We start from the raw sequence: 24,303 nt of genomic DNA, 5'->3' as shown, positions 1-24,303 counted from the left end.
CTGATATTCGGCCCGGTGATTTTGGGGATGGGTTTGTCTTGTTTGTCTTGTTTGCTCAGGGACACGTCGCGTGCTCACTTGGGATAGCTCTTTCCTTACTGCCTGCAGACGCGATAGCCATGGCCATGCTGCGGCAAGTATAAGGCTGAGATTGCCGACAGCTGCATCGGCGGCTACTGCCTCTCATAGCAACAGCAGCTAAATTACGTACGGAGCTCTTCCCCGCCATTACCTCAATGGAGCTGGGGACAAACAATCATTCTTCCTCACCGGTTCTGCTGCCTCTCAAACTTCCGCCCCCGACGTGTCAGCACGACTGACAATCATGCTTCCTACTAAGAGCTTGGATTTGACCGGACGGAAGCCTCTGTATCGCCTCTCCGCTACTCCGGTGCCTCTTACCACTCCACATGCTCCGAATTCAAAGCCCGCGGCCCAAACAACGACACATCCTCCGGCACCACAGTGCCAGCCCTGGCAGCAAACGCCTCCCCACCCATATCCGGCCCCGTCCCCTCATGGACAGCCTCCGCAGGTCCTCTCCCCGTATAGTGAAACCACTCATGGCACCGACATGCAAGCTGCGCGACGGCGCGGACGGATGCTATTCGAAAACGAGCTTATCATTCTCTTCAAAGGCTGTATCGAGCGAAAGGACATGTACCTGACCAACCGGAACCGAAGCGTATTCTGGGACAACGTGGCCGGGTATATGAACAGCTTCACAGGGCGGAATTTCTCTCCCCCATCCTATCAGCAGATCGTGACGGACCGAAGCATTGACCGTCGGACGCATCGACGCGACATTGCGACTGGAAAGGCCCACGCGGAGCCACCCAACGCCCTCACGACTGTGATCGATCAGTGGATTGCGATGGAGGATGAGCTTCTGAAGCAAACGAGCGAGATCGAGGCTTCGTCGCACAAACGGCCCGCGCCGGATGATCCCAGTACACAGGATGCCGACCAAGTTAAGCGTTTGCGACCGGCGACGGCGGATGCTTCCCAGGTCGCCCCTTCGAGTCCTTCGCAGGCACGTCGTGAAGTGGACGGGAACAGTCTTGCCCGGGCTTTGGTGCAAGAAGTACGAGATCTACGGCGAGAGATGGGAGAAGTCCATCGGAAACTGGACTTGATCTTGGAGGCGCTCAAGGGGGTGAAGGGGAAACCGGATAACGTGGAATCAGACAAAAGATGATACTGTGTGGGGTTATTGTTATTGGGCTCGGACAATACTGCCGTTTGAGGGAGTGAGAGGCATTGAAGGTGGCTGCTCGGTCGGTCTTTGCGAACAGCCGAGACCGCTTAGCCCCTCCTTCCCCGCATTCAATGCAAGATGAGGCTATTTAACTGAGCTTGACAGAAGGGATCTGTATGGGAATGATTGCCTCAATTTTTATCAGCAACGCAATCAGCTATCATGGCTCCTACATTCCGCGCAGAACAAATCGGGTCGTTGATGCGGCCCGAGGAGCTGTTGGCTGCCCGTAACGCCGCCGGACTGGGGCGCATCTACACCCGAACCAACGTGCCGGAAGATGTGCAGCAGGCGACGAAACAGGCGATCGCCAAGGTGGTGGAGCAGCAGCAGGCGCACAAGGTGCGCCCTATCATGACCGGAGAGTTTGAGCGGCCCATCTTCTATGCCGGATTCTTTGAGAACCTGGAGGGTTTCGAGTTGACCAAGGTCCCCATTCCTGCAGGCTACCGCACGGGGCTTCCAACCGTGCAGACGCTCGAGAAGCTGGGCATCAAGGAACGGGATGCCTGCGTGGCTGTGGGCAAGATTCAGCACGTGCGCAGCCCGTACCTGGCCGACTGGGAGCACCTGCGGAGTCTGGTGCCACAGGAACAGTGGAAGGAGTGCAAGATGAGCATGCCGTCTATCACTTGGCAGCACCAACATTTGCGCGCGGGGGCCGCCTACACGGCTTCTAGTTCGTACACGACCGACAAAGAGTACTTTGCAGACCTTGCAACGGCCTTTGCACGCGAGTACCAGGTCCTTTACGACGCGGGACTGCGCTCCATTCAGGTTGACGATCCGGCCATGACATTCTTTGTCACGGACGAGATGCGATCGGGGTGTCTGGCGGATGGGATTGACCCGGATGAACTACTGGACCTGTATATCTGGGCGCACAACGAAAGTCTCCGGGACCGACCCGCAGACCTTCATGTCGGAGTGCACCTCTGTCGGGGCAATATGCCTGGGTCAACGCACGTACTCAGCGGGTCGTATGAGCGGATCGCGCGACGCATGTTCACTGAGCTCGACTACGACACATTCTACCTCGAGTACGACACGGAGCGCGCGGGAGATTTCCAGCCGCTGCGGCATTTGCCGGTGGGCAAGAACGTGGTGCTGGGAGTGGTGTCGACGAAGGCACCGGAATTGGAGACGGTAGAGGAGCTGCAAGCGCGTGTGTATGAAGCGGCGGATGTGATTGCACAGGGGCAAGGCCGGAGTCGGCAAGAGGTTCTCGACAGCTCGCTTGGAGTGAGTCCGCAGTGTGGCTTCTCAAGTGTGAGCTATGGTCGGGGAATTGGAATGACGGAGGAGCGCATGTGGGAGAAGCTGCAGCTGGTGCAGAAAGTAGCCGAGCGGGTGTGGCAGTAATCTAGAGTAGTGTGTATGCGCTTCACTATATTCAAATGTACCGGATACTATTTAGTGTTGAAGAATGCGTGGCCCTCAGGCACAGCAGATTACACGACCCACAATTGCTGTCAAGTCATCATGGTATGCTGACCTGCACGTGGCTGAATTGTTGGGTTCCGGGATATCCGTGATGATCCTTAACCAATTCATTCTTTTGGCATAAATGCGGGATTTTGGGTGGATGAACTCCCGCACGGCAACTGTCCAGCCGAGCTTCAAGTGAATCTGACCAGTCAGTCCGCCGTCTATTAATTTGACTGGAGTCTATATAGCTGGGGCCCGGCACGGGCTCCTTATCCATTTACTAGTAGTAGTACTGCTCCCTCACTTTACCCGCCAATCAAGCCTTCCATTCCCACCATGCACTTCCCCCTGGCAGCCCTGACTCTGCTTCCCCTCGCCACCCACGCCATTAACATCCTCTCCTCCAACGACGATGGCTGGGCCGAGCTCAACATTCGCACTTTGTACAATGCGCTCACTGCCGCCGACCACTCGGTGGTGATATCCGCTCCTGCAGAGAATCAAAGCGGATCTGGTACTTTCTATACCTTAATACCTTGCCTTACCATCACTTCAACGAATTAAAAAGCTGATTCATACAGGCTCCAACGACGCGACACCCACTGTCCTCACCTCCCCCTGCGAATTTGACTCCTGTCCCAGCGGCAGTCCCGCCGTCGGCCACAATGCCACCCAACCACGCTTCAACTACGTCAACAGCTACCCAGTGACCTCCATGAAATACGGGCTCAACAACCTCTCCTCCACCTACTTCTCCGGCTCTCCCGACCTCGCCGTCGCCGGTCCCAATGTGGGCGCCAACATCGGTCTAGCCGTCTTCTTCTCCGGCACCGTCGGCGCAACTACTTACGCCGCCAACCAAGGCATTCCCGCTATTGCTTTCTCCGGCTACACTGGCTCCCAGATCGCCTGGAATGTGAGCAGTGTTCCGACGTACAGCACCGTATATGCGCAGCTGGCGACAAAGCTGGTAGATGAGTTGGTGGAGTCCGGAACGCCGTATTTGCCCACGGGCGTGTGGTTAAATGTGAACTTTGGGGCTGTGAGCGATGATAGTTGTACGAGTGCGGATGATTTCAGCTTTGTGCTGTCGAGACTTTTTACGGCGATTCCATTGATCACGGCGGATGATGTGGAAACCTGTAATAGTACGAGGTTGCCCACCGAGTTGGATGTTATGCTGCAGAGTGGATGCTGGGCGAGCGTGTCAGTGGGTATGGCGGGAGATAAGCTGGATGCGAACGCGACAGTGCAAGGCGTGGTATTGGAGAAGTTAGGGGGGTTGTTGACTTGTTTGGATTGATTCCACTATTTCCAGAGGTGGATTGTAAATAGTACTACGTAGTACATGGTATATAGTCAGTATAGTATAATAGGCGGAGTAGCATGTGCAGCCCTATATCCGCTTTTACGCCTGCAGGATGCGTGGTCCGAACACATGCCATTATTGGTTGAAAATACGCCCTCCGACATTCCGTGTCTATATCTTAATATGCGCCACTATTAATCTATTCGACTTGGTATTTCCCTCACTGCCCTGAAAACTACACGTTCCTGCCGAACATTCTCCGTTCCAACATCCTCCGTGCCTGTCAACAGTATCACCCGGATACGCGCATCCAGCTGATCCTGCACAGGAATAGGCATAACCCCCGAGCATCAGCAACCACATGCTCTATTCTCCCGTCTATCTCCCTATTGGCCCACCGCTACCGTTCCTTTGCAGATCTGACGATACTTGCCTATAGTAGAGATGGACATAAAAGGAGCTCCCTTTCCCCCTCATCCTCATGCCATAATTTACATACCAACCACCCAAGAGAAAATAAGTAAATAAATCAATAAGAAAGAAAGACATCGACAAAATGTCCGTCCGCACCCTTCTCCTCGCCGCATCCACCCTCTCCGCCACAACATCAGCAGCAGCAACAGCAAGCAAGCACCGTCTGCACGCGCGCGACTGGATCGCCAGCGACGAAATCGTCGGCTTCAACCAGACGGTGCCAGACAACTCCACCGGCGACCTCTACCTCGCCTATCAGCCCTACCTGAAGGTCGTGAACGGATGCGTCCCGTTCCCCGGTGTTGACGCCGAAGGTGATACCGAGTATGTCCATCCTTTCAGCTACCTACCACCTCATATCCCAATCAAATCATCCTAATGTCTGAAAAACAATGATAGTGCCGGCCTAGCCCCCACCGGCGCCACCGACGGCGACTGCAGCTCCAATACAGGCCAAATCTACGTGCGCAGCAACATCTCCTCCAGCAGCACCACTAGTGAATACCCAACAGCATTACTATACAGCTGGTACATGCCCAAAGACGAACCCAGCGACGGCCTGGGCCACCGCCACGACTGGGAGGGCGTAATCATCTACCTGTCTGATTCCACTACCGTCTCCGCGGATAATATCCTGGCTGTGTGTCCATCTGCGCATGGCGGGTGGGACTGTTCCACGGATGGGTATACGCTTGATGGTACGAAGGCGTTGATCAAGTATGAGAGTATCTGGCCGTTGGATCATAGTTGTGGGTTGACGGATGTGGTGGGTGGGACGCAGCCGCTTGTGGCGTGGGAGAGCTTGACTACTGCGGCGAGGGATGCCTTGCAGACGGCGGATTTTGATAAGGCGATTGTGCCGTTTAAGGATAGTACTTTTGATGAGAATTTGGCGAAGGCTACTTATTGATGACATTGAAGTACTACTAGGGTTATGATGAGAGGGGGAGGGGGTGGATGTATATAGTTGGATGGGTAGGGTTGTGGGTAGTATATATTGAAGTTCTATTTGTCAGATGATAATCAGTCATTGTGATGAATATTTGTTGAGTTCAGTGAAAGACTTTAATGATGTAAAGAGAGGTTCTTCTATGTGAAGGGTTCCGGTCGAGGTAAGAAATAGCTAGTGGTTTTATACTTTCTACGAGGTTACTGTTTATATTTATTCTGAGAGAATATGAGGCAAGTCAATTTATTTCAATACACTAAACAGCATAGACTAGCTATGACTGACAAAGAGTAGAACTATAAGAGTAGCTAAGTAAGAGCTACTTAAGCACTAGCAATGCACTGGTAGTAGTAAGGGTTGTAAGAGTGGCAGCTAGATCCGCTAGTGCACTGAGTGGCACCAGTCCAGTTGATACCACCGCACTGGCCGTACAAAGACTGGCTACCGGAGCTACCGGAAGCAGCAGAGCTGACAGCCGGAGCAGGGGTGATGGTCGACTGAGCAGGCTCGGGCTCGACCGAGGTAGTGGGCTGCACAGCCTGGGGGGTGTTGGTGAAGGTCAACAGGGTAGTCCAAGAGGAGGGGACCTGCACGGGGATCTGAGTGTAGGCGGAGGAGCTGGAGCTGGGGGCAGCAGGGGCAGGGGCACTGCTGGATTGAGCGACCTGGGTGTTGGTGTCAACGCTGGTCACGGCAGCAGCGCTGGTAGCGGCGGCAGCGGTGGAGGAAGCGGAAGCGACGGCGCTGGCGCTGCCAACGACGGCAGTGCCAGTGGAGGTGATGGCGGAGGTAGTCTGGGTGATGGAGACGGCGCCGCTGTAGGCAGTAGGGCCGGGCACGGTGTAAGTGCTCAGGGAGGAGTAGATGTTGACGAGGATGCCATTCTCAGTGGCAGTGTAGAGTTCGGTACCCTTGACACCGGAGGGAGTGGCAGTACCGGTACCGGTGACCTGGAGGTTGAAACACTGGGGGTAGTTCTGGGCGCCGTCCTCCTCCTCAGCGCCGTGGAGAGCGATGAGCTCGTGACGGAGGACGTAGTTGCCAGCGGCGATGGAGGGAGGGATCTCGACCATCCAGCTGTTATTGTTGTTGATCAGCTGGTCGGTACCCCAGGTGCCGGGGACTTCGGTGTCGCTGATGAGACCGACACCGTCGATCTTGAAGAACTCCAGGTCGGTCTTTTCGACGGTCTCGCAGCTGCCGTCGCAGCGAGCCAGGTAGTCCAGGACGGGCCCGTGGTGGGAGTCGGGCCAGGCAGTCCACTGGATGTTGATCTTCTCACCAGCACCGACGACAACGTGGGCCTGGGCGTTGGTGGCGTTCTCGTGGCAGATGATATTAGGGTTGCGGTACTCATCGGGCGAGATGAAGCCGTTGCCGGTGTTGGGGGTCGTCCAGGCGGCGACCTTCGGGGGGTCGGACTCGTAGGGGAAGACGTTGATGTCGAAACCCTCGTAGTAGACACCGTCGACGACGAGGTTGGTGACGTGACCGTGGGCAGCGACCTGGGTGGCCGACAGAAGGGCCGCGAGGAGGGAAGCAGACTGAGCTTGACGCATGATTGCTAGAGTGGCTTGGAGAAGAAGGAAAGGTTGGTAGAGAATGTAATGTAATGGAATGTAGAGTTGTAAAGAGTGAGCGCGCAGCGCAAAGAGTGTGAAAGCCTCAATCAATGAAGCGGAAAGTAACGAAGGGAATGATTGAAGAGAAGACTTGCTTGAGGAAGGGAAAAAAACAACAGCATGGTCGAGGAGCAGCAAGGCTTTTATGTCTTCGGGTCGCCCTGTCAATATTCAGCGATGCTTTACCTGTGTCATATCTCAAACCACCGCTGGAGCCATGACACCCACCCAGGAGTCTGGTCTGACCACCGCCCTAGATAGCGGGTCCGAACTGGGCCCTTGGGAAGCGCCGTAGCAATTAAGGTGAGGGCAAACGGCGGTAGGGCAGGGGCAAGTGTTCCAGATCTGTCTGATATTAAGGCTAGGGTCTTGGCTGTCGGAGAGTTTCCACTTTTGCCTCACAACAACCTTCTGTCACCTTCTGTCGAGCATGTCCTTGTCGGTTTCACTCAGAATTCGCTTATCATGAAGAAGCTTTTCTCAATTAATAGTTCAAGAACAGTTGTTCAACGGGTTAATGAACGCTGCCAGCGTGGTTTAAAAATAGTAGCAGATGCCCGCCGCCCACTGCGGATCCGGCACTAGCCACCGAAGAACTAGTGTCTCCCTAGCTAGATGATAGCTCATCGGATTAATGCTGGTCCAGACTCATATAGATTAAGTCTTCCCTGACTGGTCGTCCCCACCAATTACGCCCCTTGATGCTGAATAGCCGCTGTTCCTGCAGCACCCAGTCCCTGCCCATTTTCCACAGACGCCCGCCACCACATTCGGGAGCGAAATCTCTAAGTTCTCCAATGACAACCAGTAGTGGACCATCGTCTTCCTTAGATGCTAGTATAGATGGAGCTTCGTCAGCAAAAACCTATTGCCTCGCCGAGTTTGGCAGCGCTTTGACCGGCCAGGGTCCACGTCGGAGTCTGCTCCGTGGAGGCACAGCTGTGTACAGAGTACCTGCACTAATTTGCAGTCCCTGATCGCGGAGGTGTATAACAAATCTGCCATCGCCGTAGCATACCAACACAACCTCAACTACAGCAATACGACGCTGCAGCACCAAGACCGTGCGACTACCAAGCAACTTTAAGACCATTGTACAATTAACCTTAAGTGAGACATAACGGTAACGTTGAATGACTCGCCATGATAGTGAGCCCTTGGCAAACCGGATCGAGTGTGGGCCCTGAAACATACCTGTTTATTAAAGGCGGCCGCAGCGTCAAAATATGTCCTCTGCACAGCCTGCTCTCCTAATGTAGCCCTGGCCGGCAGGGCAGTTCCGACCCTGAGTCAGCGGGACTGCGCGAAACTAAACTAATGAGAGCTGATTGTAAGGCTGTGTTTAGCTAGATTTGCTGGCATCGGATGTTCGGGTCGGATATAAGAGTATATTGCAGGGGCTCTGGCAAGTCTCAGAGCGGGGATCTGACCTCGCTCGAAGGCAGTTATTGGCTGTCGCATGCATCATCAGTAATCTTAGGAGCATTTAAGCGCCGTATTTACGACGGATCATATTACTGCAACGACTTCATTATCACGCGGTACCTGGAGAATACTGCCCACAGTATCGGTAGTGTCAAGAATAAAAGAGAAGAAAAAAATACCAACGCAGTCTGGAGAGAGAAGGAGCATTGAAATAAAGACAACCCAATAAAAGAAAGCGAGTTAATAGACAGGAAAAGAGGAAAATCAAAGAACAGGCTACCACTCCCAATCACTCGTTGACCCATCCCAGTCCGGCCCCGGGGGACGGGGGCACTTGGCCAGGCCCCAAGCGAACCACACCGCAGGAGACCACTTTTTCTTCTTCATATTAGTCGTCGCCATATAGAAGCCAACGATGAAACTTCGTATACACATAAGCGTATTCTTCAGATTGCATTCCAACGTCAAGGACTTACAGGGTAGACGATTCCCCGTCCCAGACGAGGTTGGACAGCCTGCCACCAAGAGGCATATAGCCCCATTTAGAAAGCTGTCTGTAGCTTATATCAGTCCAAGCCAGACGCACATGATGGACGTAAGAGAAGGAAGGAAGAAAGACGAACAGAAAGTTGTTTTTGAAGTGCTCCCGGACGATCTCCCTTCTATCTTTTTCCATCCTCCAGAAACCACAGTCTTCGTCCCCTCCCTCTGTACCCAGTTGTTCGCCAGCAACTACCTCCCAGGCTACATAGACTAGGAAGCCACCAGGGACAAAGCCCGAGTCTCCCTGGGTTGTGTTTTTGGAGTCCAGCAGGCGCGGCGTGAAGCTGGAGCGCTTGTTGGTAAGGGCACGGAGAGCTATCAATTCATCCGGCTCACAGGGTTTGGCTTGCTTGGCGCGAACAGCTGCTGGCTCGGCCTCAGTACCAGCGGCTGGGATCTGTTTATAGATCCTTATATGTGATTTGATATTTCCATCTGTCTGCTCACAAATGAGTCGGATTGTGGCGTCGGAGGCGGGAGGATGGCCTGGGCTGCCTTGGTCCTTAGAATATTGCGAGATATGCTCCGTACATGCTTCAAGCACCGTCCAAGTTTGGTTGAGCTGAATTGTTACACCTGGGCGGATTTCTGACTCCGCGAACCAATGAGATAGCATGGTGCGTTTGGTGGGGAGATATTATTCGACACTAGAACATTGGTTGCAGTGGTTAATATTGGAAGACTAGGTGAAACAGATCATTCCATTCTATAAGATGAAGTAGAGGGCTTTGATAGAGTGCATGACGGCATAAGTTTGTCACTGCGGACAACTTCGGTGCGGACCACATACATAGTATGTGCCGACCAGAAACTCGCTTCCGGCTGCACCAAACACATCCGTGACCATGACCTGGTGCTTGCGTTTGTTGCTACAGACCGTGGCTGGCCCTTGAGCCGTACTTGTCCAATGTAAGTGGAAGGATGGCAGCACTGGCCAAACGGAATTCTGATTTGAAAACAGCCGAGTCTTACTCGTCTCCTGGGAGTATTTCTTTGCCTGCTTGTTTATCTTATAGGACCTTTAGGGCGACCTAGAAGTCCAGTATAAGTTGTGGTATTACGTAACCAGTTGGTGGGCTTCTACAACACTGTGCCTTGGTTTTGTTGTCTACTATTCTAGTGCACTCTATCGAACTTTCACAGTCCGACCTAGATGGTTTGATGTAGACGTCAACCCAGGTTTAAACGGAACTGGCGAGAAGGAGATATGAGGGGAAATGATATCACTCAGAGCATCACACTATCAACCGCTCCCTGTTAAGGAAAATGTGGGTCAACCTCGGTTTAGGAGTGTTCAGGAGTCGACTGCTGAGACAAGCAATACGACCCGGGGTTGGGGGTTGCTGTTTTTTTTTTAGCTTTTTTTCTATGAAGCTGAGGGACCACGAAGGCCCAGCAAGCTGAATTCGGCACCTGTCGCATCTTCTAGAACAAGCACAGTGGAAGTTGTCGCCGTGTTGCTCGCCAGATAGCAGATCCTCGGCCATCCTGTGCCAGCGATTATCAAGTTGAATGCATATCGGACATATGAGCCACGAGACTGCCGGCAGCAAAGGTGCGGATAAGGTATATAGGACTAGCTGCAGGCAGGTAATTAAAATAGAAGTTTCGTGCTAAGACAAATGAGCCACAAGGACCAAATCTTGGATTTGAAGGCGTTGCCCGATCTATACAGGAAGGTATCACGAATCCATTCCAACTCCCTCCATAAAGCCGGATGCAAAGACCCAGTCAAGCAGTGGCCTGTTGCATTACGATCCCCGTTGATGGTGACAATCCCATGCAGGTGAATTCCTATACATTGCGCCAAATCCATGGTTTCCATGCGAACGTCGTAAAAAAGCGGTCGCACACCTGGCTTAAACTCGAGATCGTAGAGATTGATTTGAGCGCTGGAGGAGACCAGAGATCTGGGATGAGAGGGTCTGACTACCCGCGTATGCCAGAGGTGCAAGGGCCCCATTTGCTGATGTTGAAGACTGAAAGCCTCGAGGCATTCTGGTGACCGCGCAGCCCGTGTGACGCGGCGAATGTGGACTGCGAGGTTGATCGTAGTCTCGTGGCTCACTTGATTCGCGTCGAAGTCTGGTAATCGCGGAATGGGAACAGGCCAGAAGCTGTTGTGGAATTTGGCAGGACTTTCCAGTAAGTGATTGAAGTTTACCATGAAACTCAGCGGGTAGGAAGCAATTGTTGAATCATGAGGGAATGCTCGTAAAGTTGCCTGGATGGATCCCCATTAGTTGGACTTGTGTGAAAGGCCCTTGAACGGGAAGTATGCATTGTTTACCTGAAGGAGTAAAGCCATCATAATGTCAATCCGAGTAATACGAATACCTTGTTTCGTAGCATCGTGGGCAATTCCATCAATTACTGACCCTGGGATGTGCAGCATGCGAGAAGACCCCGTATTGCCCCATGAAGCAGGCGCCAGTCGATGAGACAGTAATCCCAGGGTAAAATGTGACAACCCCCCGGAGAATAGGTGGTTACTTGCATTGCTCAAAGTGCTAGGGGAATAGTCGTGGCGATGGTGAGGACTGGATGGCGTCTTGGAGGAAGCGTGAAACCGGAAAGTGACTGGCCGGTGGAAATCAGGGACATCAATACATTTCCCGGAGAGAAGCATGGAGTAAGCCCGCGCAATTTCGTACATGCCTTGATAGATACCTGTTTAGCGAAATATGATGATGACGGTCATGGATTGTCGCATCAGTGTGGTTTACCTAGCGCATCACAAAATGCATGTTGAAATGTGAACTTCAAGACACAGGCATCTTTAAGACAGACTGCGGTCAGGGTACAGACTGGTGGACACAGAATAGAGAATGTAGAGCACGGTAATGATGTGAGATCTTTCAACCGATTGTAATCATCCTCTTGCACGTTATGGTGGATAAATGGATAGAGGGGGAGGATGTCCGCAAGTGTACCGTCGATAACACGATGCTGAAAAAATGAGTGGGTTCTCGAGACCTGAAATGTGCCTGTACGCTAAGTGGCTCGATCAGCAAGTCTTCCTACGGTTGAAACAGAAGCTCAAACCAAAAGATTTAGTCTAGCCTGAAGTATTGGCCATTCATGGACGAGTTCCTGGAAACAGTTTTCAAGCTGTATTGGATCAAATGCTTCCCCAAGCACAAACGAACCGTGTACCTGGAGAAACCGTGCTGCGCCCTTGTCGGCATAATGGAAGCTCATATTGTACAATTTTCGTGAGGAGCACTGGACAGAAAGTCACTGAAAAGGGTGATTATACAGAACCCTGGGTATGGAGAATATCTAGAGTAGACGCATGGGCGTGGACATCACCGGGCGCCACTAAGAAGAGTCGACAAAAGAGGCAGAACGATCTAGCCCCTTGCATAATGATAGACCAGAAACATATTAAGCCGGGCCGTATATAATGTACAGACTCATATGTAGTTGAGACATATCCCTCCGACCCCTGATCAGGTCAGATCGACGGGAAATTATGTTGTTTTCCAATCTGCTGAGCACAGGTTAGTGCATTGACAAAAGTTAACTGCACCTGTGGCGTAATATGCCACACCACAGCGCAGAAATATCCCTTGCTCCGGTACACCCATGTCCAGAACCTTGCATAGCTCGCTATTTTCTCAGTGGTCAACTACCCTCTACGACATGTTCCAGGAGAGAAAGGAAATGAAAGAGTAGAACACCGCTATGTCTACAGCTAATACCGGCACACTATCCACTAGGCTGAAAACGATAACTATATCGATTTTAGTCAGCCAGGTGACGCGAAGATATGTGTCCCAACAGCTGATATAGACGCTGCCAAAACATAACTAACATATGAATAAATGCAGCGGTCAGTACATGCTCGGCAAGGTTCACGGACATACCATTGTATAACACTGTCAGCCTACCACTAGTATGTTGGAACATGGAGGTGTCTATAACTGCACTCTATACCCTCGATTTTGTATCCCTTAGGATACTAAGATAATAGAGTCAATGCTTGGCTATTGTCTGATACAACCAAAGCATCCCTTGCTGCCTACAAACAGCTACCTTTAGCAGTGGTAAGAGCATTATCGACTAGACCAATGCTAGCGAGGATTTGTCTGCTCCTATCTGCTCTAGAATATCTGCATTCCTTTTCTTGATCGATTGTTGCGTAAAGGTGTCTGGGTCATTATTTACCAGTAATAAACCCAAAGGCCCAGGGACGGATTTGAGGGACGAAGAGCGTGCACAGTCCGTCCTATTTCCCTCGTGCTGAAACATAGAACCATCCCTCCCAATATCTATATTAAATCCCCTCATCCGAATAATCCTTGGGTTGAGGGGAATCTCCAAGTAGCACTGAATGCCATTCCATGGCCTAGCGACCGCCCTGAGCGGGTTAGCATCAATTCTTTCGGTATCGGAGGGTCCAACGCCCACGTTATTCTTAAGTCCGCCGATTACTACATGAAAAGCCGTGACATCCCGATCCGGGACAAATATGTTGCACCATCAGATAGCCCCAAAATATACTCATCTCAGCAAATACTAAAGCGTCGTTGGATGCTCGTATTCAGCGGTTGACGACTTACGCAAACGGTATGGGGAAGGATTACCTTTTGTGCGATCTATCCCATGCCCTTGCTGTACGGCGACGACATCTCATCTACCGCGTATTTGTCATTGCCCGCCCAGATGTGGAACTGACTGAACAGGGATCCATTCGCTCATCATGGTCTGGGGCGGTCCCAGAGGTGTCAATTGTCTTTACCGGGCAAGGCACACAATGGCCTGGCATGGGCAAAAGATTATTAGATACAGAGGCAGACTTTGCTGCTGATCTAATAGAAAATGGATCAGATCCTTCAGAGTCTTGATCCTCCTCCATCATGGAACCTGCAAGGTATTTTAAGAGACACTACTTACGTTAGTATATCCAGCATAGATAGCTGATCAACCGGTAGACGAACTACGAAGGGTGCATCAAGCGTCTAGAGTCCACGAGCCAGAGCTGTCCCAACTCCTCTGCGCAGCTATTGGTGTGGCGTTGGCGATCATGAGAGAATTTAGCAAGGTAGTTGTGCACTGCCCTGGGGATGTTGAGCACTCCTAGGACCAAATCGCGGGTATTGTGATTGATTCGCTCGTTGCCATCGAGGCCAGAAATTGGGCGCGCAAGTTTATATGGTTGAAGATTCCAATGTCCGCACTTTCCAAGGTCAAAACGGTGGGTGGACTCAATAATATGTGGTTGAGGGGCTGAAAGCAAAATACACCCAGGCTTAGCCTCATGTTTCCTATTCTTCAGTCTGAGGTATTCCAAATATGGTGCTCAGTAGTTTCACCTAGCCCACCTCAAACTCGAAACGAATGATGGGCGTTAGGGATATCGCTCGAAATAGTATACTATATTTGAAATTCAAATATCTCAAATTTAGACTGCTTGCACGTCTTGAACTTCGTGAGATGCAGTAGAGGTGGCAGATAGTCTGACACATCGCGCCCAACTCAGGAGCCACTAGCGCTTTGATGAACCACCATGAGAAAGTATGCCAACGAAGGATGGCCAGCTAGCGCTTTGGAATGAACCAGTCTACAGCCCCAAGACAGTATGATCAATATGGATCCATCTGACAACATGGAGACTCTGTGCGCTTCTCAGATGACCCAAGTCGACACCTCACCGGCCTGGAGATCGGCTCATACAATCGTTTGCAGCGAATCCTGGACTCGTCCGACCGCCGGTTCGGTCTTTGTCCGAGGTGCTCAGACAGTTCTATCTGGGCGCCAAGCTGCCGAGAGTCATTCAAGCCAGCGGAGGTTGCCAATTTCTCCGCCGCACAGCGGGTGAGATCTGGGGAGGCTGTTTTGCTTGAAAGTTGCCACGCAGATATCCCCGGATACACGAGGTTGTCGGCCAAGACCGAGCGGGGGTTACAAGCTGCTACACGTACCCTCCACCAAAGTCACGCCTGGATGACGGCCTGATACAACAGACACAGGCCATGGTTTCCCAAGCCTTAGGAGCCGCTTTCAGTGCCCCTCAGTCTTGGTATTAGTCTTTCATAAACTCAAGTCGGAATAGGTATGGATGGAGTGACCACTTCGGAGGTTGTCTGTATGGATAGTGCCACGCATCCAAGATCTCGGCATATGTAGTCCAAGAAAATTCGCAGTTGCGTTCATTGAAGTCCAAGGTTCTTGGGTCGGATCCGTGAAACCGAGTACTTAGACCTAAATATCAGATTGGCTGTAACATTAGGAAGCCTGAAATTATGCTTTGACGCGAATGGAACGAGTCATTTCGGCTGGATTGAGCCCAATAGACCTACGTATTTAGGTCTTTAGTGCACCGGGGTACAAATAGGCCATCCTGACCCAGGGAACTTTCGTTAAGACACGGTGCGCCCTGCTCTACTTCCAATATAAACAAAAGACCTCCCTATCAAGTGGTCACTGGGGCTGCATTACCTAATACCATTATGGATGACAAAAAAGGCGGCCTGGAGAATCCTACCTCGACTGTTCATCACCTTAAATCACCTACCTCTAATGACAAGCAAGATCCAGAGGTTGCTCAAGATTGGACACACGATTTGACCGAGAGCAAGAATGTCACCACATCCACAAGGTTGAAGAATCCACTTTCTGGCCTGACGCGTGATGAACTATTTCGAGATGTCGAGTCATTTGCAAGGGACAAGGGTTTGGAGCATATCATGGATGAGCTGAAAAGAGGCTCCCTCGTAGCCCAAGATCCTAAGGGCTTTGAGTCCCTTGATGAATTATCCGAAGGCGATAAAGAACTGCTTCGACGTGAGAAGACACATCGATGGAGCCAGCCATTTATGATGTACTTCATGACTAGTACGTCTTCTCCAATACAGACTGGCACAGATTGGATCTTAACAAGATACTAGTTCTTTGTGCTGGTTCCGCAATTGTCCAGGGCATGGACCAGACGGCAGTTAATGGAGCACAAGAGTAAGTGACACATTGTGAGACTTGCCCTTTCTAATAACTGAGTACGGTCAGGTTCTACTTCGCCGAATTCAACCTCACCAATAGATGGCAGCAAGGGCTCCTCAACGGGGCTCCATACTTATGCTCGGCGCTTATAGGATGCTGGACGACAGCCCCTCTGAACCGGTGGTTTGGTCGTCGTGGATGCATCTTCATCTCATGCTTCATATCCTTTGCCTCGTCCTTTTGGATGGCTGCGGCACACACTTGGTGGAACCTGCTACTGGCCCGATTCCTCCTTGGTTTTGCAGTAGGTGCCAAGTCAACAACAACCCCGGTATATGGTGCGGAATGCTCTCCAGCAATCATTCGTGGTGCGTTGGTTATGATGTGGCAAATGTGGACCGCATTTGGGATTATGCTAGGGTACATTGCTTCAGTTGCCTTCATGGATGTGACACACCCCACAATTCCCGGTTTCAACTGGAGATTGATGCTGGGTTCAACTGCCATCCCGTAAGTTTAGTCAGACCTACCTAACTCACAGGCCCTAGTTGTGCTAATCCCGTCGAGTCCCTTCTTCGTGTGCATGCAGGTGTACTTCTGCCCCGAGTCACCCAGATGGTATATGATGAAAAATCGCTATCTGGACGCTTACAAAGCACTTTGTAAGCTCCGCCCTTCCTCGTTTCAGGCGGCCCGCGACCTCTACTATATCCACACGGCACTACAGGTGGAGGAACAGCTCCGGGAAGGCAAACACCTCTGGCGCGAGATGTTCACCATCCCACGCAATCGACGAGCAGCACAATCCTCCTTTTTTGTCATGTTTATGCAACAATTCTGCGGTGTCAACGCGATAATGTACTATTCGAGTTCAATGTTCGCCGATGCAGGGTTTGATAGGCGTATGGCGCTGGTGACGTCATTGGGATGTGGTATAACGAACTGGATATTCGCTCTGCCGGCAGTATATACGATTGACACGTTTGGCAGGCGGAACCTGCTCCTCACCACATTCCCATTGATGAGCCTATTTCTGCTTTTCACCGGCTTTTCATTCTATATTCCGGACCAAACATCAAGGACGGCTTGCGTGGCGACGGGCATCTATCTGTTCATGGTGGTGTACTCACCAGGCGAGGGACCAGTACCTTTCACGTACTCTGCTGAGGCATTTGTAAGTTAACGTGTATCAAACTGTGAGAAGGGTTCTTGCTAAACAAGACACAGCCACTTTATATCCGTGATGTAGGCATGTCCTTTGCGACTGCGACGACCTGGGGTTTCAACTTCATTGTCTCATTGACGTGGCTTCCATTGCGGGACGCCTTCAGTCCACAAGGCGCATTTGGCTGGTACGCAGCATGGAACGTGTTCGGATGGATCTTCTGCTACTTCTGTCTGCCTGAGACCAAAGCGTTGTCTCTCGAGGAACTGGACCAAGTCTTCTCGATTCCCACGAGAAAGCACGTCAATCACTATGCAGGGATGCTGCCGTGGTATGTAAGGAAATATATCTTGCGAGGAGATGTGCCGCCTCAAAAGCAGTTGCATGACTATGAGTAGATGGGAAGGCAGTGAAGGTCTGAACGGCAGAGCCAACATATCTCGTTGAAATTCGTGCCAAGGACGGCTAGCAGAGGAAGGCGAGCTTGCAGCATTTACGTTATATACCCTTTCATATCATTCACACGTCACTCGGCTTTGATATCCATGCTCGATGCTTCGTGTCAATCTCTAGTACTTAGATTCTCAATCAACACCCAAAATAAATAGTCCAGCTTTCTTTTTCAGCTGTACAATCAAAGTTTTATGTGTGTTAAATTGAGTGGCTTCCCCCTTATACAATGCCTCCAGCGTCACTAGAAGACAGGATAAGCCATGAAAAGATTTCAATCATCTGTCCGTCCGACTTCGAAATGACCGTCACACAGAGTAACATATACTCGAAGCATAGACGGCACAAGCAGGCAACATTCGATGTTGACCGTGCAACACTCCTCAACTCTCGAATTTTTCGAGACTGGCTAAACAACAAACTCTGTGTGATGCCTTCCAACATTATCACTTTTGAGATCATACTGCGCAAGCTTCACAACACTCTGGAACAGATGAGTGTAGACGCTGTCTCCTTAGCGGATATTTGGAGTCTGCCGAGTGAGTGCCGATCCTGTGAAGTCGAGCTCAAGGGGTTTACGCAATGGTTCGAGACGTGGTGCGCTCACCAAAAAGGCAAGGTCGAGCCAGGCAAAGAGCTGAGCTACTGTCATGAGATCTTGCTTCCGAGTGCTGTTTATAACCAAGCCGAGATCTTTGCCCAAGCAACGTGGACTGTGGTATACCAGAGCAGTGGGCATATTACAGCGCACATCCCTATTGAGCGTAGGGTGCCGCTTGCAACACCTATCATGAGTAAGTCCCGACTTATAATTGCCCTGCTTATCCTATGAAACTCCAAAATGTAAGACCCGAGACATCGTCATTTTTGACTTATGATATATACGGATTTAACAGGCTAATTGAATGGTGCCCGTGATCGTCTCGGCGAGATTGTCCACCAAGAGCTCTCCGGCCGCATTACGCATATCCTCCAAAGACCATTGTCACCCTGCTGTGAGCGTACCGTTTTCGAATTCCTTCGAGAGCTTCAGAGAATACAAGCCTGGCCTTTCGATAACTGCTTCACGAACCATGGAATTGACGAGCTGCTGAATCGCCTGGCCCACTTCGACGCGGATCGAATGCACAAGTACATTGATCCTGCCACGAACAGCCCAATGAATTGCGTTATGTGCAGTATGAATTGGAACAATATCGTTGAGTCCACAGCAACCCGCGTAGCTGGCTACTTTGATGGACTGTGTCTTGACTGCGTGCTGAGGACGGACGAGAACCCTCCTCCTGGTGTGCAATACGACAAACAGGACTACTGGGACTGTTTAGAAACCCACGATCGGTACGATCGGAAATGTCGGATCCAACACGGAGAGCCCTCATAGTACTTTAGCTTCATGGGAGAGCAGCGAGAACTACAAGCAACCCCAGCTCATGGCGTTGGTCTCCCTTATCGTCTTTCGAACCAATGTTGAGTCTTTTCCGCTTAAAGAAATGCTTCGCGCTTTTGATGGTGCTACACCCATTCCCACTTTTAAGTTTTGATAAGTAGTTATGCTCGTACCTTATCCAGGTGGTGGGAGGTTCTTGAGTTAATTTTGTTATTTTGCTTTTGCAACAGCTAGCAATAAGTTCTTGATCTTCCTGGTATGAGAATTTTGAAGTAAAAACTGGACATCTGCAGTAGCCTTTTATTCCAACCCAATCGCGTAGCTTCGATTCATCTCTCAGAAAGGTAAGAGGTCGCTCATGCTATCTCCTCAAACATCAGCCTCCAGGTCAGATTGTCTATTTGCATAAGTAGTCTCTAATCGGATCGATATGGCTCTGCTATCTGCGAATCCAACATGTCGCGATGACAAAGCCTAGCAGATGCCTTTGAGAGAGAGGCGAGCCAGTTGCATACTTATCCCCACAGAAATCAAATACCACCTACCTGCACGCATTCGAAGAGAAATGACTTATTTGGTTATTAAACCCCCAACTATGCTTCTCCAGGCCGCATGCATCAGGGTGCTGAGGATGGTTGTTAGGGTCGCCCAAAGGCTTCTCTGTTGCGTTGGTTCCATTGTTGAGACTGCGTAGATCGAGGAAGGGCTCGAGGACACGAAGCAGTTCTCGGAATGTAAGGACAAAGATATAGCAGGCAACCGCTTTGATAAATAGTGCAAGGGCTTGGTCGAGCTCATTCGATACCTTTTTGTGTTATGACAGTCAACTCAGGGTTGTATGGAAGGGTTGCTGGAGTGGACATGCAACAAGAAGGGTAATCGGATTAATGGTTGAATGTGCCTCGAGGCCTTGATATTACGAGTATCTCTAAAATAACGCTCTAAAGGATCGTGCGAATACGCGATTGGTCGCTTCGTAGCAGGGTTACTTTGGGCCTCTTCGATCGGGAGTCCCCGTATCTGCTCTGGACAGTGTCGTCCTTATTTATTTCCTGGACCTATCGGAAAGCTGTGGCATTGTTTGATTATCTGGAGCAGGAACAGTTATTCCTATCAGACTTACTAGGACTTGATAGCGTACTCGTATAGGGAAACAATCTAATTCGCCGAGTAAAGGGAACACGGTATTCCGCAACATTATGTGTGGGTCAGGCAAATGATTCCGATTGGGATCTCTTTGGGGGCTGACAGGGAAGTAGATCACATCACGCAGGGACTCATCCTACCAGTACAAGCACAGTAGCCTCGTTATGGCAGTGCTTATGATAGGGGGCCCAAAGCGATCACATGGAGCAGGCTAAATGTTCACTTACTCCAATACTGTCTGTGAACATGCAGCTGTCGACCTAATAGAGTGACAGGGAAGGCATTCCAAGCGGAAATATATATTCTACTAGTCGGGCACTATGAATACCTTGTACCCATTCCCACAGATGATGAATCAATTTTGAGTTAGTAGTCATATCCAGGGGGAAATCCGCCACTTCACCACATGAGGCCATCATGCTAGTTATTGGATGACTATAATGTAGTGGCGAATGTATAACTATTCAACATCTCATGATTCCAGGCTCAGCTTCTAGAAGATTTCTGATTCCAGAATCTTTCTGCATCACCGATCACATGATGGTGCCCCCACACCATCCCGGCAGGTCCTTCTCAATCCAGCCTAGTGCCAGGCCCTTCCGCAGGCACCGCCGGCTTGGCATTGGAAACCATTGGTCGGGGGCGGGCAGATGAAGCGGAGAGCCCCACTGAAAAGGCTCGCGAATTAGGTAATGAGATGTTCAACAGGTGTAACGTTGAACACACAAATTTGTTGTGATGCAAAGACTTTCATTCGGCCCGGCGGGTGACTCAGAAGATGGTCTTCTCGCCGGCCTCGTTCATTTGTCATCGCAGTTCCTCTTGACATCTTCAGCCTGTCATTGTTGTTCAGTTTCTGCGCTAGATTGATTGTTTGCCTGTTTGTGTCAATGTAGGAGCGGTTGGGCCGTTGACGTTGTACATCCCCAGGAAACTTTCTTCGTCGCCAGTTCTTTTTACCGTCCCCACTCCTCGTCCATCTCATTTCCTGAGGAGAGGAGAGGCAAGCTGGGATTCTCACCTTCCCGTCACCGCAAAGTCATGGCCCATCCAACTGGCGACAAGTTTGATTCCCATCTGAATGTTCAGACGGGTCAATTCTTTCAGGAGGGCCGAGAGGAACCCTATCTGCATGACGCAGAGGAGAAGCAGGACGATAAGAAGGACAGTCCCGTCTATAATGACACCTTTGGCGATGAAGAGTATGCCGAGGTTAAATATAAGGTCTTGAGCTGGTGGTATGTCTATTCAAACCTCCTATATCTGCTACTGAATAACTGACTTGAATGTGCCAGGCAATGTGGTTTCCGTAAGTGATTCTGATGCTAGCATCAGTCGACAGCTTGTCTTACTAACTTTGCCAGTCATGGTTGCGGAAACCGTGTCCCTTGGTATCCTGTCGCTGCCTGCTGTTGTCGCCACTCTGGGTCTTGCTCCGTATGTACTGAACCAACAGCTGCTTGAAGTGATATCTTCCTCTAACTAAGTGCAGTGCTATTGTTCTCATTGTTGGCCTCGGTCTTCTGGCTACCTACACCGGTTACGTCATCGGTCAGTTCAGATGGCGCTATCCCCATGTCCAGAATCTGGCCGATGCTGGTGAGATCCTATTTGGGTCTATCGGTCGAGAGATCTTCGGTATCGGACAGCTGCTGCTCGTAATCTTCATCATGGCGAGTCATCTGTTGACCTTCTCGGTCGCCATGAACACCATTACGGAACATGGAACTTGCTCCATCGTTTTTGGTGTTGTCGGTCTTGTGATCTGCTACTTCCTGGGTTTACCTAGGACGTCTGCGAATGTGTCCTATCTCTCTGTTGCTTGTGAGTTGCGAACAATGTCAGTTGGTCTCACGATACTAACTTGCACAGCTTTCATCAGTGTGTTCTCCGCCGTGATGATCGTTATGATTGCCCTCGGTGTGGAACGTCCTTACAAGGGAACCCTTGAAGCAACGGTGGATACCAGCTTGTATGAAGCATTCCTTGCTGTCTGCAACATCGTCTTCTCCTTCTGTGGGTCACTTTTTTCTCCTGCATTAGCTATTCCTACTAACGTGCAATAGCGGGTCATGTCGCATTCTTCGGCTTCATGTCCGAATTGAAGGACCACCGGGAGTACCCCAAGGCCCTATGTCTTCTCCAGGGTCTCGACACCATTCTCTACCTGGTTACTTCTGTGGTGATCTACATTTATGCGGGGCCTAATGTCACGTCCCCTGCACTAGGCTCCGCTAGTGAACTCGTGGGCAAGGTGGCCTACGGAATTGCCCTTCCTACCGTACGTGCGGTGCTCATATTGCCTTTGCTCTACTGACATGTGATAGATCATCATCGGTGGCGTTGTGAATGGCCATGTCGCCTGTAAATATGTCTATGTCCGTATCTTCCGTCACGGAGACCGGATGCACAGCCGCGACCTCGTGGCAACTGGATCCTGGGTGGGCATCGCTTTGGGATTGTGGATCATTGCCTGGATCATTGCAGAGGCCATTCCTGTGTTCAATGATTTGCTGAGTTTGATTGTATGCTGCCAGCCTCTTTTACTCAAATATCTTACTAACTACGTTCTAGGCGTCCCTTTTCGCTAGTTGGTCTACATGTGAGCGCATTAATCCCTTTCATTCGTCGTACTCACACTAACAGCAAATAGTCGGCTTCAGCGGCATGTTCTGGCTTTACCTCAACAAGGATCGACTGTTCTCTTCGCCGAAGAAGATTGCCCTGACTATCCTCAACGTTATTATAATCGGTATTGCAGCTTGCATTGTGAGTATCCTTCCTGCTATTGTCATTTCTTTCCTAACCACAGCACCAGTGCGGTCTCGGACTCTACGTATCCGGCCGGTCCCTTCACGACGACGCCAACAGCAGCAGTTTCTCTTGTGCCAGTAATGCTTAGAGGGAAGGTATAGACCAGGTATATATTGCATATAGCGCCACATATGTCATAACAGACTAGATGCATTCTGTACAGAAAAGCCTATGGAAAGAAATGTATAATATAACGGCATACCACATACCATTAATTTAGCCCCCATCGTGCCATCGTCTTACTCACCACCTAGTAAGGAGTGAAACCCCGCAAAATTCCGATCCCCAGCTTGCCGCCCGTCTCACCCGAAAATTTCCCTAAGCGCCAGTGCCAAGAGCCCGCCAAGGGCCCGCCAAGATCACCGCGGCGGCGCCATCTTGGCGGTCAGACACTTTGTGGACGCTCAATCACTGGATCGCTTGTGACAGTCGGCTGAAAATTTCGCAGCTGAAGTCAATGCGCAGTAAAAAGAAGAGAGTAAAAAGAGAGTATCTGTAAAAAAGACAGCTTGGTCGAGATATATCTATCTACGGAGATAATACTACCCGTGAGAGAAGATGCTAGTTATTATGTTATGTCTCTTCTCATTACCCGTCGAGGCTGTCACTTGTTTGAGAATATGCGGAGTCCCCGCATTCAAAGCAAGTGATCGTGGCACGTGCCCTGGACTGTTTATTGCCGCTCACTCACCTCACCCCACTCTCTCTTCCACAAAGCCACGATGATGATGATGGTGTTGACTTGGTCAGGCCCCTGCTCAAAGACGCCACCGTCTACTGCTTGTCTATCTATCCACCAGAAGACCACAAAGAAGCTACTTAGGACACCACCACCAACAGAACTACCCGACGCGACAACGTCATCGGCGCCACGAGTGTCAATCCTCTAGAGTTCACTTAATGAACGAATGAGTCATGGCGCTCTCCCGCCTAACTAAGGTAAGACACAGCAGCACAACCAGTCGGCCAAGTTTCAAGCTGTCGGCCATGCACGAGCTAGATAGATTCTACCTGCACAGCATCCTAGTCTGTGCGAGCACGAGCATGAGCGTTGGCGTTGGCAAACAGCTGAGCTGCGATAAGCTAGAGCAAGTCACGTATCAGAGTCCACAGTGGCATGTTCCCGATACTCTTGTCATCGCATGGCACACGTGGAAAGGAAGATTACTATAGCTCTAGTAGCATGCAGGTTGGCTTCGGCTATGTTGACAATTCACGCCCACATACACACACGGTTGCGGCAACGGCGTCGCTGGGCGTAAAAGTAAGGAATAGGCAAGATCGACAAGGCTTCTTGGCTTGCGCGGTGCAACTTAACTTGGCCCCCCGACGGTGGTGGTAAAAGGTTACTAGCGTAGGTAGGTAGGGTTGCTTCAATTCGATGGTCAAAG

At 50.7% G+C, this 24,303-nt stretch overlaps 10 protein-coding genes across 10 annotated transcripts; 6 read left to right on the top strand and 4 right to left on the bottom strand.

Annotated features, from left to right (window-relative positions):
• The first annotated feature begins 54 nt into the window (after nt 1-54).
• BO83DRAFT_376768 (uncharacterized protein) lies at nt 55-1,204 on the top strand. Its single transcript, XM_025530814.1, has one exon. The coding sequence runs from the start codon at nt 326-328 to the stop codon at nt 1,196-1,198; it is 873 nt and encodes a 290-aa protein (XP_025390149.1). The 5' UTR covers nt 55-325; the 3' UTR covers nt 1,199-1,204.
• Nucleotides 1,205-1,309: 105 nt separating this feature from the next.
• BO83DRAFT_224796 (cobalamin-independent methionine synthase II family protein) lies at nt 1,310-2,658 on the top strand. The gene has a single exon (XM_025526850.1). The coding sequence runs from the start codon at nt 1,421-1,423 to the stop codon at nt 2,618-2,620; it is 1,200 nt and encodes a 399-aa protein (XP_025390148.1). The 5' UTR covers nt 1,310-1,420; the 3' UTR covers nt 2,621-2,658.
• Nucleotides 2,659-3,022: 364 nt separating this feature from the next.
• BO83DRAFT_334182 (5'/3'-nucleotidase SurE) lies at nt 3,023-4,165 on the top strand (the record flags this gene model as incomplete). Its single annotated transcript, XM_025528365.1, has 2 exons — nt 3,023-3,200; nt 3,268-4,165. 2 exons carry the CDS (start codon nt 3,023-3,025, stop codon nt 3,987-3,989), a joined length of 900 nt encoding a protein of 299 aa, XP_025390147.1. The 3' UTR covers nt 3,990-4,165.
• Nucleotides 4,166-4,551: 386 nt separating this feature from the next.
• BO83DRAFT_406838 (NPP1 family protein) lies at nt 4,552-5,485 on the top strand (the record flags this gene model as incomplete). The annotated part of the gene is made up of 2 exons (XM_025533904.1): nt 4,552-4,793; nt 4,869-5,485. 2 exons carry the CDS (start codon nt 4,552-4,554, stop codon nt 5,377-5,379), a joined length of 753 nt encoding a protein of 250 aa, XP_025390146.1. The 3' UTR covers nt 5,380-5,485.
• Nucleotides 5,486-5,741: 256 nt separating this feature from the next.
• Nucleotides 5,742-6,977, bottom strand: BO83DRAFT_386971 (family 61 glycosyl hydrolase; the record flags this gene model as incomplete). Its single annotated transcript, XM_025532695.1, has 1 exon — nt 5,742-6,977. One exon carries the CDS (start codon nt 6,975-6,977, stop codon nt 5,742-5,744), a length of 1,236 nt encoding a protein of 411 aa, XP_025390145.1.
• A 1,764-nt stretch (nt 6,978-8,741) lies between these two features.
• On the bottom strand, nt 8,742-9,624 carry BO83DRAFT_425226 (uncharacterized protein; the record flags this gene model as incomplete). Its single annotated transcript, XM_025535198.1, has 3 exons — nt 8,742-8,886; nt 8,942-9,019; nt 9,089-9,624. The coding sequence occupies 3 exons, from the start codon at nt 9,622-9,624 to the stop codon at nt 8,742-8,744; spliced, it is 759 nt and encodes a 252-aa protein (XP_025390144.1).
• A 978-nt stretch (nt 9,625-10,602) lies between these two features.
• On the bottom strand, nt 10,603-11,664 carry BO83DRAFT_425225 (uncharacterized protein; the record flags this gene model as incomplete). Its single annotated transcript, XM_025535197.1, has 2 exons — nt 10,603-11,232; nt 11,299-11,664. 2 exons carry the CDS (start codon nt 11,662-11,664, stop codon nt 10,603-10,605), a joined length of 996 nt encoding a protein of 331 aa, XP_025390143.1.
• A 3,799-nt stretch (nt 11,665-15,463) lies between these two features.
• On the top strand, nt 15,464-19,036 carry BO83DRAFT_397214 (sugar porter family MFS transporter; the record flags this gene model as incomplete). The annotated part of the gene is made up of 8 exons (XM_025533175.1): nt 15,464-15,848; nt 15,902-15,965; nt 16,017-16,460; nt 16,518-17,124; nt 17,178-17,477; nt 17,918-18,359; nt 18,510-18,903; nt 18,955-19,036. 8 exons carry the CDS (start codon nt 15,464-15,466, stop codon nt 19,034-19,036), a joined length of 2,718 nt encoding a protein of 905 aa, XP_025390142.1.
• A 169-nt stretch (nt 19,037-19,205) lies between these two features.
• BO83DRAFT_415675 (uncharacterized protein) lies at nt 19,206-20,346 on the bottom strand (the record flags this gene model as incomplete). The annotated part of the gene is made up of 4 exons (XM_025534654.1): nt 19,206-19,349; nt 19,498-19,757; nt 20,076-20,234; nt 20,326-20,346. 4 exons carry the CDS (start codon nt 20,344-20,346, stop codon nt 19,322-19,324), a joined length of 468 nt encoding a protein of 155 aa, XP_025390141.1. The 3' UTR covers nt 19,206-19,321.
• Nucleotides 20,347-20,859: 513 nt separating this feature from the next.
• On the top strand, nt 20,860-23,118 carry BO83DRAFT_376765 (amino acid transporter). The gene is made up of 10 exons (XM_025530813.1): nt 20,860-21,336; nt 21,394-21,407; nt 21,463-21,535; nt 21,591-21,922; nt 21,971-22,114; nt 22,165-22,379; nt 22,426-22,623; nt 22,673-22,700; nt 22,752-22,867; nt 22,917-23,118. Exons 1-10 carry the CDS (start codon nt 21,140-21,142, stop codon nt 22,998-23,000), a joined length of 1,401 nt encoding a protein of 466 aa, XP_025390140.1. The 5' UTR covers nt 20,860-21,139; the 3' UTR covers nt 23,001-23,118.
• The last annotated feature ends 1,185 nt before the right edge of the window (nt 23,119-24,303 follow it).

Source organism: Aspergillus eucalypticola (assembly GCF_003184535.1).
Source record: "Aspergillus eucalypticola CBS 122712 chromosome Unknown BO83scaffold_7, whole genome shotgun sequence".
NCBI classification, from domain to species: Eukaryota; Fungi; Ascomycota; class Eurotiomycetes; order Eurotiales; family Aspergillaceae; genus Aspergillus; species Aspergillus eucalypticola.
This window is presented reverse-complemented; position numbering and strand designations above follow the sequence as displayed.

Bases quoted from the DNA above. Each gene is read 5' to 3' on its own strand.
- BO83DRAFT_224796 (XM_025526850.1), top strand. From the start codon at position 1,421: ATGGCTCCTACATTCCGCGCAGAACAAATCGGGTCGTTGATGCGGCCC.
- BO83DRAFT_376765 (XM_025530813.1), top strand. From the start codon at position 21,140: ATGGCCCATCCAACTGGCGACAAGTTTGATTCCCATCTGAATGTTCAG. The intron at 21,923-21,970 runs GTGAGTTGCGAA...TAACTTGCACAG, and splicing joins GTCCTATCTCTCTGTTGCTT to CTTTCATCAGTGTGTTCTCC. The intron at 22,380-22,425 runs GTACGTGCGGTG...GACATGTGATAG, and splicing joins ACGGAATTGCCCTTCCTACC to ATCATCATCGGTGGCGTTGT.
- BO83DRAFT_376768 (XM_025530814.1), top strand. From the start codon at position 326: ATGCTTCCTACTAAGAGCTTGGATTTGACCGGACGGAAGCCTCTGTAT.